The 15,550-nt window shown below is 42.6% G+C and overlaps 1 protein-coding gene across 1 annotated transcript; it reads right to left on the bottom strand.

Annotated features, from left to right (window-relative positions):
- Positions 1 to 8,394: 8,394 nt before the first annotated feature.
- On the bottom strand, positions 8,395 to 10,149 carry fzd10 (frizzled class receptor 10; the record flags this gene model as incomplete). Its single annotated transcript, XM_083902167.1, has 1 exon — positions 8,395 to 10,149. The coding sequence occupies one exon, from the start codon at positions 10,147 to 10,149 to the stop codon at positions 8,395 to 8,397; it is 1,755 nt and encodes a 584-aa protein (XP_083758293.1).
- Positions 10,150 to 15,550: the final 5,401 nt, after the last annotated feature.

The raw sequence follows: 15,550 nt of genomic DNA, 5'->3' as shown, positions 1-15,550 counted from the left end.
AAGAATAAGAGAAAGTGCCTGCATGAGTGTGACATAGTGCTGCCGGACTGATTTGCTCACCATGACAACCATGCACATGGGGGTGTGTGGGGGCCGGGGTTCCCCCCCTTGCTTTTTGGCCCTGCACAATACGGAGAGGCACAGCTGTCTTAACCTCGGTGACATTCCCGTTGTCAGTGGGTCAAATCCTTGAATATCAATGAACTGATTCAGTGCCCCTTGCAGTGGTCCTCAAAAGTGTCTGATGAACATAAGAAGCTCTGGCTGTCCTCTCTGACCTCTCCTGACCTGCTTACAGCCTCTTGCTGCATTCAAACCAGGAAGACTGATTCCACAGGGTTAAACAACACTTAATCAGCACACATGTGTTCCTGCTTCCAGTTTAAAGCTGGTTTTGTCAAATAGTTCACTGCTCACTAAGTGATTCTCAGCCCTTTTCTAAAACCTTGTAAATACTGAAATCTGAGCAGCAACTGAATGATTTTACTGTAGACCAATGCTTGAATGGTGCATAATGGATAACACTGGAAACATATACAAAATACAAAATAAAGTAATGAATAGTAAAATGACCACGTTCATGCATGGCATCATGTTTACATTGCTATGTTTATACAGAGTCACTTGAACCAGCAGAGAATTCCGATTATTCTATTATAATATCCACTAACTGATAAGTACAACTATTATAGACGTTTCAAACCCTCGGCTCCTTTCACCAGACTAACATTCCACCCGGCATTTCAATCCTCTTCTAAATGGAGTCATGTGTTTCATGCTCAAACGAGCATTTTGTTGTCTGCAGCCCGGATTCTTTTTATGCCTTTGAAGAGCAGATGCTTGTCTTTATTTTGTTTTGTGAATCCAGCCATGTCGGTTCAAAGATTTGTCCGTGACCTTAGGCAATGATTAAACAGCAACCTAAATTTAGTTTTTTTTATTCCAGCATCAGTCATTGTTGCTGGAGATACATTGTGCTTTGAGCATCTATAAACATACTGTACAGGCTCTGTGTCATAACTAATGTACGGCTCTGTAGCACTCACTAATTCACTAAAACATATTTTTTTGGAAATGTACCCAACTTATTGTAAGAGTACAATCAGTACAGTTGCATTTCATTCAAATGTTGACAAGTTACAGATTGCATTTAAGTGCTTTTTAAGTCCTATTTTCCACTCAGATCCAGATAAACAGGCCCTGACCCCTTCTTGCATTAGATTAGCTTTAGGTATCACTCCCATTACTAATATCAGGACCAGACAATCTGGCCCGCCACCAGTGTCCAGGAAACAAAGATTATTTTGCCATGCTTGACCTTGATTGGTCAAAGCAGCGCATGCACTGGAATCAGATACAGTCTCAAAACCTAACAATAAAGTTCTTTATCATCTCCTCTGCTGTTCCCTGGTACTTTCACCCAAATTGCTTCCAGTCGTGTCACTGCATGAAGTGAGATGGGAGCGAAATGGATCATTGCCTTGGATTGCTGTGGCCCCCACAGGTGTTATGTGCTCTGTGTGCCCAATCACATTAACTTGATGCCCCAGGAAGAAAGAAAGAAAGAAAGAAAGAAAGAAAGAAAGAAAGAAAGAAAGAAAGAAAGAAAGAAAGAAAGAAAGAAAGAAAGAAAGAAAGAAAGAAAGAAAGAAAGAAAGAAAGAAACAGAAAGAAAAACTTCGACATAAGACCTCAACATCAGCTTCTCTTTTCTAAAGTGTGCGTTGCTTCATTTCATTTCAAGTGTAGTACCGATTCACAATTTTGACATAGGCCTACTTTAATCAATTCAATTCAATTAAATCTTATTTGTATAGCGCCAAATCATAAAATACATCATTTCAAGGCACTGTACATAGACAAACATCACACAATGAGCAAGCACTAGGCATCAGTGGAGAGAAAAAAACCCACCCTTTTAACAGAAGAAGAAATCTCTGACAGAACCAGACTCAAAGATGTGCAGCCATCTGCCTAGACCGGTTGGGGTGGAAGGAAAAATGGGGGACAGAAAGGGGGTTCAAGTTATAAGTTTATACAGAACAGTTAGAGTCAGTGTTGACATGTTTATAGAACTACAGTCATGTATATAAGCAGCAGCAGACATTTTTTTACTGATATCGACTTTTAATTACAGCATAATAATAATGGTAATGACATGTGATATGTGTATGATAATAATAATAGTAGTAGCCTTGAAACTGTATCTGGATCCTGCAACCTGCAAGATGAGGACACACAGAGAGAGAGAGAGGAAAGGAAGGGAAAGACACAAACTAGGCAGAGAAAGAACAAGGTTAATGACATTTAATGAAGTCATATGAATACCCCGAGTGTGAGAGAGTGAGTGTGAGCACCACAGGAATTCCCCCAGCAGTCTAGGTCTATAGCAGCATAACTAAAAGATGGTCTGGATTTCCCTGAGCCAGCTCTAACTATAAGCTTTATCAAAAAGGAAAGTTTTAAGTCTAACTTTAAATACAGAGAGAGTGTCCGGACTGTACGGGGAGCCAGTGTTGTACTTAAGATGCAAGGAATTATTTCACATTCACTCTCATAGCACATGAGTTTTTACTACCAATTAGTTAGGAACTAATTATTCTTAGACAGAGCCGGGCTACCTGTTTCCTCCCTCAAAGCCTTATGGGGAAGCTAAACTGATTCAGCCTGCAGGAACATACAGAGCTGTATCGATCTTTCTGGCATCTTCATTTCAACTAATCTGTATTATCTAACTACAGCAGTAAAATACTGTGCAACTCACACTCAAACATACCGACAGTACAAATAATACATTGCATTTTGCGATACTGCAAGACGTCCATCTATAAGTAGCCTGTTTATGTTATTGTTTTGCTAATAAATGATTATTCATCAGTACCAGAAACAGTACACAACATGTGTGTAAACCCACAAATAGGTTTTATGGTGTACATCAAATACTGTTTTTGTTAAAAGGTGTAACAAATGGTTATGTATGCTCAGTTTGGTATAAGACCAGTTGGTTAATGCAGATTTACACATCTACGCATGTATCTCACCTTTGTATAAAACCGGTGAAATGTCTGCAAACACTGTATTTCTGCCAGAAGGGCCAGGATGTTTTCCTCAAGTTTATGTGACAGTTCCGTCTCATGATCTCCCCCTCTGTGCCGTCTTTCTTTGTTAGGTTTGCTGAAAGTGTCTTTGAACCACAGGCATTTTCTCGCGGCGGTGTGTGTTCACGAGCCCTGCCAGATCCATCATCATCCCTCTTCCTCTGTCTAACCCTCTATAGCTGCCATACTCTTACTAAACAAACACACACACGCACACACACACATATATATATATATATATACTGTATATATACACACATGTAGACAGGTTCCTGTTGTGGTTGCTCTTTCCACTCTATCATCCAACGTGTCACTGCCTTCACAACACATCTCCAAAAAGTACTTGCATGTGATAGCCTCCCCCCAACACACACACACACACACACACACACACACACACACACACACACACACACACACACACACACACACACACACACACACACACACACACACACACACACACACACACACACACACACACCATCTTTGTGATGTAACTCGTGAACTGTCTCAAGTAAATTGTTGCATTTGAATTTCAAAGGCATGAGCATCATGAGATTATTTGTGTAACTGTGTGTGTGTGTGTGTATGAGAACAAGTAAAGCCATTACTGCAGCTCTGTATAATGCATGTTTCACATTTAAGAACAGCAGAGTTGAACACCCAGAGCGTTTTTCAGTCGGCCAGCCGCGTCACACTGTTTACGCTCCTGTGCGAAGCGGCTTTAGTTGTGAATGTGACGCTGAAGGAATTTTTAAATGAATTGTCAGCAAATATCTTTGAATACTACCCTCCAGTTATTGGCATGTTCATCGCTCACATTGTTTACCAGTTATCAGTGATATGCTCACACGCACCAACCAAACACAAGCCAAAAGTTGGGAAAATTAAAAAAAAGAAGAAGAAGGTCGGGCTTCAGGGAAGAGACGGTGCACAAAGAACACAATGTGTGAAAAGTGGCAGCAGTTGCCATGATTTGGACTTTGTGATGTATCAAAGCTCACATAGAGTGGTCCTGTTGCACACATATGTTAGTTATGGAGGTCTACGTACATACATTAACTTGTTTTTATGGTCTAAAACCTCCTAGTTGCTGTAAATGAGCCAATAGAAATCTCTCCTCACTGAAGCTCTCGTCAGCCACGGTGTTTCAGACTGAAATCTCACCCCCGGAAGACAGACTGTGTTGTGATTGGCCAGCCAGCGTAGAGCATTCCCAACTGTCTTGTGATTGGCCAATACCCGGAAGTGACATATTCAGCACACCCGCTCCCAGAAGCACAGCTCCCCCTTCTGGAACGGTAGATGCACTGCTCCTCATCATCAAAACATTGTTTTAACAATGTTTAAAAATAGCTTCTTCACGACTCCCCGCCGCAGTCCCTTTGACCCGGAGTCAGACCCAGAGTCAGAAGACACTGTCACTCGTGAAACACCTCCACAACGGACGTTCTTCTTCTTCTGCGGTTCAATGTACACAACCGGATGTGCCCGGACTAGTGCCCGGACCAGGAGGATCTGCTGTTCAGGAGAAATGCTGTTTACATAAACCGGACCGGGTTTTTTCAGAGATCTCACTGAGCCTGAGATTACAATAAAACACAGCGTTCACAGCAGTGACTTAGCTGCTTGTTTCGAACTTCCAGAGCTTCATAAACGAGGCATTGTCACAGATACACACCAAAAAAACAGCGTTAATTGGAACTTCCTGTCTAGGTCTGCTTTAAGGCTAACTAGTTCAGTGAGGAAGTGTGTCACTGCCCTGCTTGTGTGAAGGGGGCGTGTCTGTGTTTGCACAGGTCTCTGTCAGTTAACACTAATCTGCCTGATCTCCACATCAAAGTCACTCACTTCTCCACATGCAAATAAACATATTCAGTCCTCTTTCAACCCAAAGCTATTATCAAGCACTTGTTTGATCAGCAGAGGGCCAGCGAGGAAGTTCATTATGCATCTGAAAAAAGTCCCATGCCCCGCCTTGTTGGGACAGAGCTCATTGTTACCACTTCTTTTCCCCTAATTACTCTCACCTTCAGGGAACAGCTGCCAACACAGAAGACTGTCGTGTTTGTATGGATGTGAGTGACTCGTGTGGTTTGTTACTGCAGATTGAACCAACATACTGTACCTGTCCCAGATTATCTGCTTTATTCAACCCTAATTCTCGGTATATACCACAAAAACGGAGGGTGCGTTCAGCACACTCTTTAATAACACTTTGGTCTATAAAACTTGCAGCTATCTGTGATTTTTTTCATCCTACCTACTCACAGATACTCCTTCAGCATGAAAACAAAGCAGTTTCATTTGTCATGATGATGCAACAACTATTCATCTCTTCTTTTCCCGGCACAACCAAAGGTGGCAGACTCCTGCAAACGGGATTTACATTTAGCACAGCTGCCTATGACAGGAGAAGCAAATGGCAATATTCTGTGTGTTTTGGTATATTAGGAGGAGACACGAGAAAACCCACCTGCCACTCACACAGCACAGGCTGAATTCCTTTGTGTGTATGTTGTGTATGTCATGTATGAGCCTATGACACCGAGAGGCTAAGCAGTGTGCGCGTTCCAAACAGACAGGCCTGAACTGGTAAACAGGTGCTGCAGGAGCAGCTGAGGATGAGGACATGGGGCGTCTTCACAACGCCTGATCAAAGAGGAGCTGCCATAGCCGCCAGTCATCCCGGCAACTTGATTTATGTCACTGTGTCGGAGAACTTTACGACTGCTCCCAAACAAAATAAAGGCACACGGGCTCCTCCACAACAATGCATTACAATAGCAAGGTGATCAATTACTCATAAAGAAGCATTGTTTTAATGTTTAACTGGTGATATTTTCATTTCAACAGTATTTGTCTGCCCTGTTCCACAAAGACACTTCACAGCTCAGCTCACTTTGCAGTTGAGGCTGCAAATCCCGGCTGGTTGAAACAGATTAAATTCAATTCAAGTCTAATTATTTTAAGGTCTTTTAAGGTTTAAACTTCTCACCGTCAACACAAAAACAAGCCAACGCAGGCACTGCTATGCTATCATGGCATGGAGGAAATAATGAGTGGGGAAGTGGATGAGTGTGTGGAGTGATGACACCGGTCCTGGTGGAGTCGGTGTGAGTCTGAGATTCGTCAGTCTTAAGTCACACGTCTGAGTGAAACAACATGTGTTGTACATGCTTTGCTCTCCTGAGAATCACATCTGACTTTATAGCTTGAAAGATAAAAAAAAAAAAAAAAATCCCGAAAATGCATAGAATTGAGTGTGATTTAAAAAAAATAAAATAAAAAAAAAACATTTGCCCTTGCTCTGAGCAGGAGTTTCCCTTTGAAGAGAGGAGAAGAAGAGAAGTGAATCTGCTTGGCTGCAGAAGGCCTGGAGGGGGGTGGTAACTGTCATTTATATTTACAGCCTTCTCTTACACCTCAGGGGCTGTTATCCAGGTGGCCTCCGTCGAAGCTCTCAGAAGCACTCACACCTTTTTTTTCGCAACTCAAAAGTATCAATAGACACTGGCTGACTTTGATTCAGCCACATAGAGGTTGTGAGTCATGTGCTTTTGACTGCTAAAACAGGTTGGGTTGACGCTGGAACTTGAACACCCTCGAGGATAAAGTATTTCTACACTTCTGAAACTTTATTAGAGCAGAGACGACTGTCTGCCATCCCCTTTAAACTCTCTCCCCAAAAAAAGGTTTGAAGGTGGAAAAACTGAATCCAGGAATGTAACCTCACGCTTTACTAATTCACGTCTGAAAATCTATTATCATTTCCACATGTGAGACTTTGTATTCACATGTTTTCTGTTGCTCAAACACCACCGACTGTCAAGACAAAAGTCAATTGCCGTTGCACGGATTCAAGACCAGACTTGCGACTTCTCAGAGTGTGCGCCCTCAAATTGTTGGCAGCGTAAGGATCGTTTAACGCCAAAAATCTCAGGATACCACACAATGCATTCAGTTTGCTCACGCTTTAGAAAAGTCAACAGAGCTACTTCAAATCCAGGCCAGATGTGTCTTTACAAATGTCGCCATGTCCTGCTCATAAAAAACTAAAAAAACAATGACAGATATTCTGTATTTCGATTCACAGCGATCCTCTTTTTCAAAGTGAAACCCTTCAAACGGTCTAATCCTGTCCTGAATGAGAGCTGGATTATTGTACAACTCCTTCATTGATATGAAGACACAAAAAAACAGAGCAGGGAAAAAGAGAGAGAGACTAAAATTAAGATGTATATTCATCTTATATTCTATGGGGGAATAATTATATTGCTTCTAAAAGCACCCAATTTAAATAAACCACATCTTAATGAGGCATGTACATATTAACTGATAATCCTTACAATTAAAATCTGTAAGTGGTTTTAATGTTGTAGCAGATCTATTCATTCCAGGCTATAAATAATCACATTCAGCAGTAATGTAACTGGTTTTAATGTTGTCGATGTACTGCGACAGAAAAAATGTATTATCTGAACTCTACTTATAAAAACTGTCAGTTATTACGACAGTAAAATATTTCTGTTTTTGACTTTTGAAGTGTTAAATGTGATGTTAAAATCGAACATACCATCAAATTCACAACAGTTGCATCAATATTAATGCTGAACGATGAGGATGAGGACTCGCTGTCACAGAGAATAACAATAAAGTCGCAGCACACAATCAAAAACATGTAAAACTAGAACGTTTTATTAATTTTTCTATAAAATCTCAGCTTTTTTTTCTTTTTTTTTAGAAATATATACAAATGTTCTCTTGTGCTTTAAAACAGCAAAGGAAAAAAAATAACGGGAAACTCAACAGTGTGTACAAATAAACTTTTCAAAAATGAAATGAGTGCTTAATTAATTCATGGTATATCGGACGAGCTGCTCTCACTTCAGTTCAAACACATGTGACAGTGTCTTTTTTTTTTTGCCTGTAAGGAAAACATCTATTGCACATTATTCAAGTTGCCCCATGGTACATCCTAATGGTTTATTCCACTCTTTTTTGTCTTAGGAACAATACATTTTTTTTCCCTCTCTACCAAGTTCCTCAATAGAATAAGTGAATCCAGGAGTAGCAGATTTTTTTTTCTCTCAAATAAAGGCAGCTCTTGTTGCACAAGATGGCTCCAGATACATACAAGAAAAAAAACACACACATACACATCGCATCATTTTCAATACATTTTGCATAAATAAAACTTGAACCTTGATTCTTTTGATGACACTTTGAATACAAAGTCTCATTCCGATAAGAGCTTTACAAGTATTTTTGGGTTTATGCAAAGAGAGCCAGCTCATACACAAGTTGGAGGAGGCCGCGTGGGCTCATACTTCGTATTGTGCCCTTTGAGAGATGGGTGCGGTTTGATGTAAGGTCTGCTGCTGGTGAACACACTGGCGGCCTTTCCCCTCGTCCTCTTCTTCAGCTTCCTGCTAAACACATTCTGCCACGACTGCAGTGTCTTTGAGGTCCAGATCCACATGCCGCTCGTGATGCCCACCACCAGCAGCATGAAGATCTTCACCATGAAGATCTCCACGGCGGGAATGGAAGTCTTCATGACGCACTCGGCTGCCTCCGGCCCGCTGCTGTCCATACACTTGTGCTCCACCGCCAGGATGTGCCAGTAGTCCATGTTGAGCCTCTCGTAGAAATAGCAAGCAATGACGCAGGTGGCTGGGACAGTGTAGAGCACAGAGAAGACGCCAATGCGCACCATGAGCTTCTCTAGCTTGTCTGTATTCTCTCCCTCTGTTTTCATTATCTTGCGAATGTGGAAGAGGGCGACGAAGCCAGACAACAGGAAAGAAGTGCCAATGATAAGATAGCAGGACAGAGGAATTAGCACAAAGCCAGTGAGAGCTTTGACATCCATGCTGCCCACATAGCAGACACCTGTCAGCTCATCCCCCGCCACCTTCCGCATAACCAGGATCATGATGGTCTTTACGGCGGGGATGGCCCACGCTGCCAGGTGGAAGTAGCTGCTGTTAGCCTCGATGGCTTCGTGACCCCACTTTTTCCCCGCAGCCAGGAACCATGTGAGGGTCAAGATAACCCACCAGAGGGAGCTGGCCATACCAAAATAATACAGGATGAGGAACACAATAGTGCAGCCGGTGCTCTCCAGACCCTCCTGGATGACATACTGGACCCCATTGTCTCTGTCACAGGCGATTCTGTCGGCTCCCACAAAGAGTCGTATGAGGTAGCCCAAGGAGTAAACACAGTAGGACATGGAGAGGAAAATGATGGGTCTCTCTGGGTATTTGAATCGCTGGGGGTCAATGAGGAAAGTGAGCACGGTGAAGGCACTGGAGACAAAGCAGAGAATGGACCAAATGGCCATCCACACCAGAGAGAACTGCTTGTCTCCCTGACTCCAGTATACATCCACTTTAGGGTAGCATTTAGGCGCACAGGACTCACTCTTCTCCACGTAGTGGAACTTGCCGGGGTTGCTGCATGTCTTTTTGCTGCTGCTCTCCTTCGGGTGCAGCTCGTGGCCACTCAGAGGTCGCTGTGGCCGGAAATCTGGCGGCTGGGTGTGGGAGACTTTGGGCGGCTCGTCTGAGCCGTTGGTGGGCGCCTCCATGCAGAGGTTGTTTGGGTCATTTTTGGTGGGCAGCCGGGAACAGTCCAGAGAGTCAGGCCAGAGGAACTGAAACTGCTTCAAGATGGGCGCGCATTTTAACTTGACCTGCTCACACATCACTCGACATGCTGGAATGGGGTTGGACACTTGCTCTGTGCACATGGGCGCATAAAGTGAACACAGGAAAAATTTCAGATGACTGTGACACCCATACTGTATCAGTGTGGCGAACTCCTGCAGCTTGATCGCTGCCTCTTTTTGGTCGTCGTGGCCCATGAGATTTGGCATGCGAGTCATGTTGTAGCCTATGTCTTTACACAGGGGGATGTTGATGTGCTGACATCTCCCTTCCCCTGACCAGTCTGGGTCTATTGAGCTGATAGTGGAGCACCTGCTGCTGCAAAGGACCAGCCACAGCACACAGATGAGGCTCATTTTAACACATGGACACATTCCTCTTCTCTCTCCATTAAACACAACAGGCAGAATGTTCATGACTGCAACAAACATCATCAAAAAAAAAGTGATGATTCTGGACGAGTTTGGTGTGATCGATGCGAGTAAAACTTACACAACTCTCTGTTGAAAGGGTGAATGCTTTCTCATTTTAGTGTGGAGTTTAATAAAGACATATTTCCCGCGGTTGTCCATAGATGTCTCCCCGCTGGAAGCAGCGTGCGTCCGGGTCCATGGCTGCATGCGCTCTCAGTTCATGGATCGCCGTGCGTATCAGTCTGCTGTGATGAAAACACGATTGCAGTGTGTTCAGAGTTGTTCCTCACTTGTTTCCAGAAGACGCACAGTCTCTTGTATCTTTCCACTTTTCCCAGCGCAGCGCTAAGATTTCAGTCCTGAGCGACAACTTGGGGAAAACAACAAAAAAAATGGTTTAGTCCAGAAACGCGCGGATGTTTCCTCCAACAGGCGCCCGAAACAGAGGATCAGTCTGCAAAATAAACCTAATAAATATCCCAAGTGATTTCCCTTAATGTGTCCCACAAACGCAGGACTTGGTTCTCTGCGTGCGCGCAGGCAGCTGATGGCTTCAGTGGCTGCGCTCGTCTGAGGAGCTGCGGGTCTGAGTCTCAGTCCCTCCCGGTCTAACCTGCCAAAAAAAAGATCCGCCTTCAAAGACAGCTACTTTACATAAGAAAGATGACACTGACACGCGGATTATTTTCAAATCGTGCGGAACAGCTTGTTCATTGCAGCGGGTTTCAAAGGCGCACAGCAAACTTTCCTCTCTGTTTGTGTCTACACCCAGACTTTCACTGACAACAGACACAGTTTACAGAGAGAGAGAATCCCAAACATGTTACGCACACGCACACGCACACACACACACACACACACACACACACACACACACACACACACACACACACACACATTTTTTCCCAACAGCTTTTAAATTTTTATGAATCAAATATAAGAATAAGAATCTTAAGAATCTTTTGTTAGGAAAACAACATTTACAGAATTTATTTTAAAATTCCATGTACACCTTTTTAAAACTGTGCATACTTCCAGGGCTTAATTCATTGGCTCTCAAAGTGCGGCCCGCGGGCCAATGGCAGCCCGCAGAAACATTTCTGGCGGCCCGCAATGAATTACAGTTGATAGTTTTATTCCAGGCGCTACTAAGCTTGTTAAATGTTTATCGGACATTACTGGATACAGACCAATAAGAGTTAACTGTATAAGTATAATCTGGCCACTAAAATTATTGCAAATGGGATTTCTTTCTGTTTTTTTTTCCTTTGACGGCCCTCAGTCCAATGTTGGGTTCCTAAATTGGCCCTCAGGTATCAAAACTTTGACAACCCCTGGTAATTAGTCCAATGAAACGTTACATTTTTACATTAGGGTTGTAAAAATGTATACCACTACCGCGTACTAGACACTCAGTCTATTGTGGATGAATCAAAAGTATTCATCAATAATAGTGTGTATATATATTCGAAATCCATTGTTTAAAGTTTCAGAAGTGACCAAAAGTGTAATAAGAAAGAATGGACATTTTCATCCATCCTTCCATTATCTACTGCTTTATCCTCCACCAGAGGGTTGCGAGGTATCTCAGCTGACATAGGGCGATAGGCGGGGTCCATCGCAGGGCCACATATATCGAGACAAACAACCATTCACTCACACTCTCACACCTACAGTCAATTTAGAGTGACCAATTCACCTAATCTCCAAATCTGCATGTTTTTGGACTGTGGGAGAAACCTGGAGAACCCGGAAAACATGTAAACTGAAACAGAGAAGTCTGTTTCAGAGAAGCCTTGATGCAACTTCCCAAGACATTCTTCAAAACCAGAACAAACCACTCATGGGGACCATGTGTAGGATGTGAAGGATGTTGACAAAAGCATTTCCCAATTTAGAATCTGTTTATAATTTAGTAGTGTGGGAATATGTGTGTTCTGGCCACTATTTTTCTCTGGGCTACATTCAACAACACCTTGCAGTCATTTCCTGTCTTTTTCAGCGAGGGATAAAATCCTGCAAACATGTAAGGAAGGGTAAAATGTTTGTTTTTTTGTTTTTTTTCATAAAAGTGTTACATCACTCACAGTGACATCTGTTCACTGACCATTTGCACATGACAAAATTTTAATAATGTTTTTAATTCTTGATGCCAAAGATGACTTTACAACCTTAGAACAGACTATTTGCCTGTGCTGCAGGAAATTACTCTGAACAGAATCTATCATATTATGGGCATATTTTCATTTGTTCATCTTCTACTGCTTTATCCTCCACATGAGGGTGAGCTGGTGGCAATCCCAGCTGATATAGGGTGAAATGGGTCGCACCGTTGACAGTCCATCACAGTCATAGAGACAAACAATCATCTATACTCTGGTTTATTTAGAGCAGTAGTCTCAATCTCACGGCCCAAGGGCCATATGCGGCGTTCTCACCAGTGGCTGAACTGTTTGTTTCAAAACTTTAGGGCTTCATAAACGAGGTAATGGCAAAGATACACACAAAAAACAGCATTAATTGGAACTTCCGTTCTATGGGCGTTTTAAAGTGAAACACAGCATAGCTGAAGTCACGGGCTGTAATTCAATAAACTGAATATAACATGTCAACACACATAGAGTGCTGTTATAAATTGCATCAATACTCGCTGATGACGCATTGTTTATACAGCAAGTCAGGACTCCAACTTGGTTTTTACATCATCAGCCTGTTCATTGAGAAATATAGCGTGTTCATCTACAAGAAGAATAGTTTTTTTATGTGTGTGTTTATGTGCGAGACATCCTCCAGACCTCGCTCACATTACTGTGTAAAACAGTCGCTGCCATGAGACTTATACTCAGGAACCAAGTCATGGTCTTCATCAAGGCTGAAAAACTTTGCTATGCTTTCACGTTTTTACAAGAGTCACTAAAGTGCTTTTAGAGGTATTTCTAACATGTGTCGGGGGAAGATGAGAAACCTGGCACCAGTGTGCATAAATGGTTTAAGCACAGCATATCTTAGTGGGGGCTTTTCAGCTGTTAGAGCTCAGTATGTGTGGAGCAGCAGCATAAATGCAGGGTATGAATACACTTAACAAACACAATATGCTCTTCCTATGCAGCTTGGGTTTCATTCATCCAGCTGTTAGTGTTTGAAGAAGTTTGGTCCGAACACAACCTTTACAGAGCAGAAAAAAGACGTACATATACTGTATAATTTCAGTGGGAAATTCACAATGGCATGCGAACCATTGCCCTTTTGTCAAAGATTCAATAGCAGCGTGAACGTTCTATAGTCTGACCCCATCACAAAGACACGGACAACATCTGACAAGCCAGCTCTGTCCCTCCCTCTCTACTTACACTTTTATTATGTTGCCAGTGTGACAACAAAAAGACATGACAGCTTTAATGTGAGGAAGAAGAATGTAATATCAGTGCATCGACCGAGCCCGGGCCACTTCTGCTCTCCATTTACTGATCATCCATCTTTGATGGACACCCTGTCTGGCAAAGAACTGCCCTTATTACTGCTGCCTTTGGTGCAATGAGACTGACACGATAGTATTGTTGCAGAGTCTAATAAGAAGACGCAGCTTGCGCACTAGTTTGTGGTAATTTGCGGGCTTTGTTCTGTTCACGCTCCTGTCTTCTCTGCTGCCTGCTTCTCTTTCATGATTGTTTTGCTGGTCATGATGATATCTCTTTGAAAATGAGAAGAAAAGCAGAGGAATACAGGCGTGTTCACTCTTTAGCATCCATAGCCTCAGCAGTTACCACTGTTTCTTTTATGTTGTTCTTTTCCTGTCTCTCACATACACTACCCCCACACCCCGCTCATAGCTCATTCCTACTCACACATGTGCAAAATATGCACACACAAACACTTTATCTCATCTCTGCAACCACAACAGTGTGACAAAAAAAGCAGCGCGGCTCCATCTCGGAAAAATCAGCAACTGTGAGATAATTCTGTAACTAATAAAGTGGGTTGGGGGTTGGGGTTGGGGGCTTTGATGGCTGAAGCTGAAAAGATATTTTATTTTTTGTGTGTGGGATTTGAGATGTGTGATTCTATGGAGCGAGCTCGCTCCCCTGCTGCTAGGCTCTGGCTGGAAGCTGGCCCCCTCTGGCTAATGTTATGGAGAATTGGAAGAATTTTATGGCTGTCTTTTCCCCCAGCCCCCTTTTTTTCTTTTGTTCCCCTTTGAAGAATGACTTTAGACATTTTATTTACATATTTAACCACGGATGAAAGAAGTGAAGGGTGAAGAAACAAAGCTCCTCGGGCTCTTAAGGGAATTTTGATCAGCAAAAATGAACTGAGGCCAATACATTTTTGTGCTTGAAATTAAATGGGAATCCCAAATAAAATCAGCACTATCGTGGTGACATTTCTGGAATGCATGCTATTCCTTATATGATGGGAAATATGATCTTATGCTACGAATCATAGAAGTATTCCACTTAATTGCTGTGGTTTGGTGAGTGGCTCGCTGTTCCAACATGTGAGGTATGCTTTAGGAGAGATGGGGGGCACATTTTGGACATGTTTAGCATTGTTGCTGGCGATGAAAGGGCATGTTGATTAAACGTACGGGTGGGGTCGGGCTATAATCTTCTTATCCAAGGCCCTCCTCTTCTCTTTCACGGGCCACAATGAGAAGAAACAACACACTCAGTTGGAGGTGAGACTATTTGTCTGCATGCCCTGTCCATTGTCCAAGGATCCTGTTCTGCCTCCCGATTGCATGAATTCAGCATTTAGCTCGGGATGATCCTATTTATCAACAATTTCCCTCTCACCGCCACTCATTTGTTTGAGAGAGAGGTTGGTGCCAAAATCACAAAAAAGTGAAGGCACAGGAGAAGGAAAGGAGAAGATGACTACTTCTGCGACGTCTCACAAAGATGATTTTGTTTCTGTCTTGTCTTAAAACGCCGGAGCTTTAAAAGAGCACCAGATCCAATAAAGGGTGAGGCATTTTGAGGAAACGCAAATGAATCATACAATGAATTATTAAAGGTCCCTGTCATCATCAAAGCCTGCAGTATTCTTCCCTCATGTGGTTTAAAGAGTTCAATAAAGTAACTTATTAATGAGGACTAATTTCATTCACATTGCTCCGGTGAAATCTGCTTTGTTTCACTCCCATCAGATGAAGGTTAACCCTTGACCTCATTCATTATTAACTGTGGTTGATCAGAAGAATCGCGGTGACCTTTTTTAAGTGTTTACAGACAAGATTAGCATAATTATATGGATGGCGGTGCTTTCTGTGATGAGGAAAGCTGGGAGCCGATCTGCAATAAACAGTGTTGTAATGAATTTTGTTTGTTACGGAGCCCGGGAACATCTGGGTTAGAGGCTGCTT

This window comes from Microchirus variegatus (genome assembly GCF_963457635.1).
Source record: "Microchirus variegatus genome assembly, chromosome: 16".
Classification (NCBI taxonomy): Eukaryota; Metazoa; Chordata; class Actinopteri; order Pleuronectiformes; family Soleidae; genus Microchirus; species Microchirus variegatus.
This window is presented reverse-complemented; position numbering and strand designations above follow the sequence as displayed.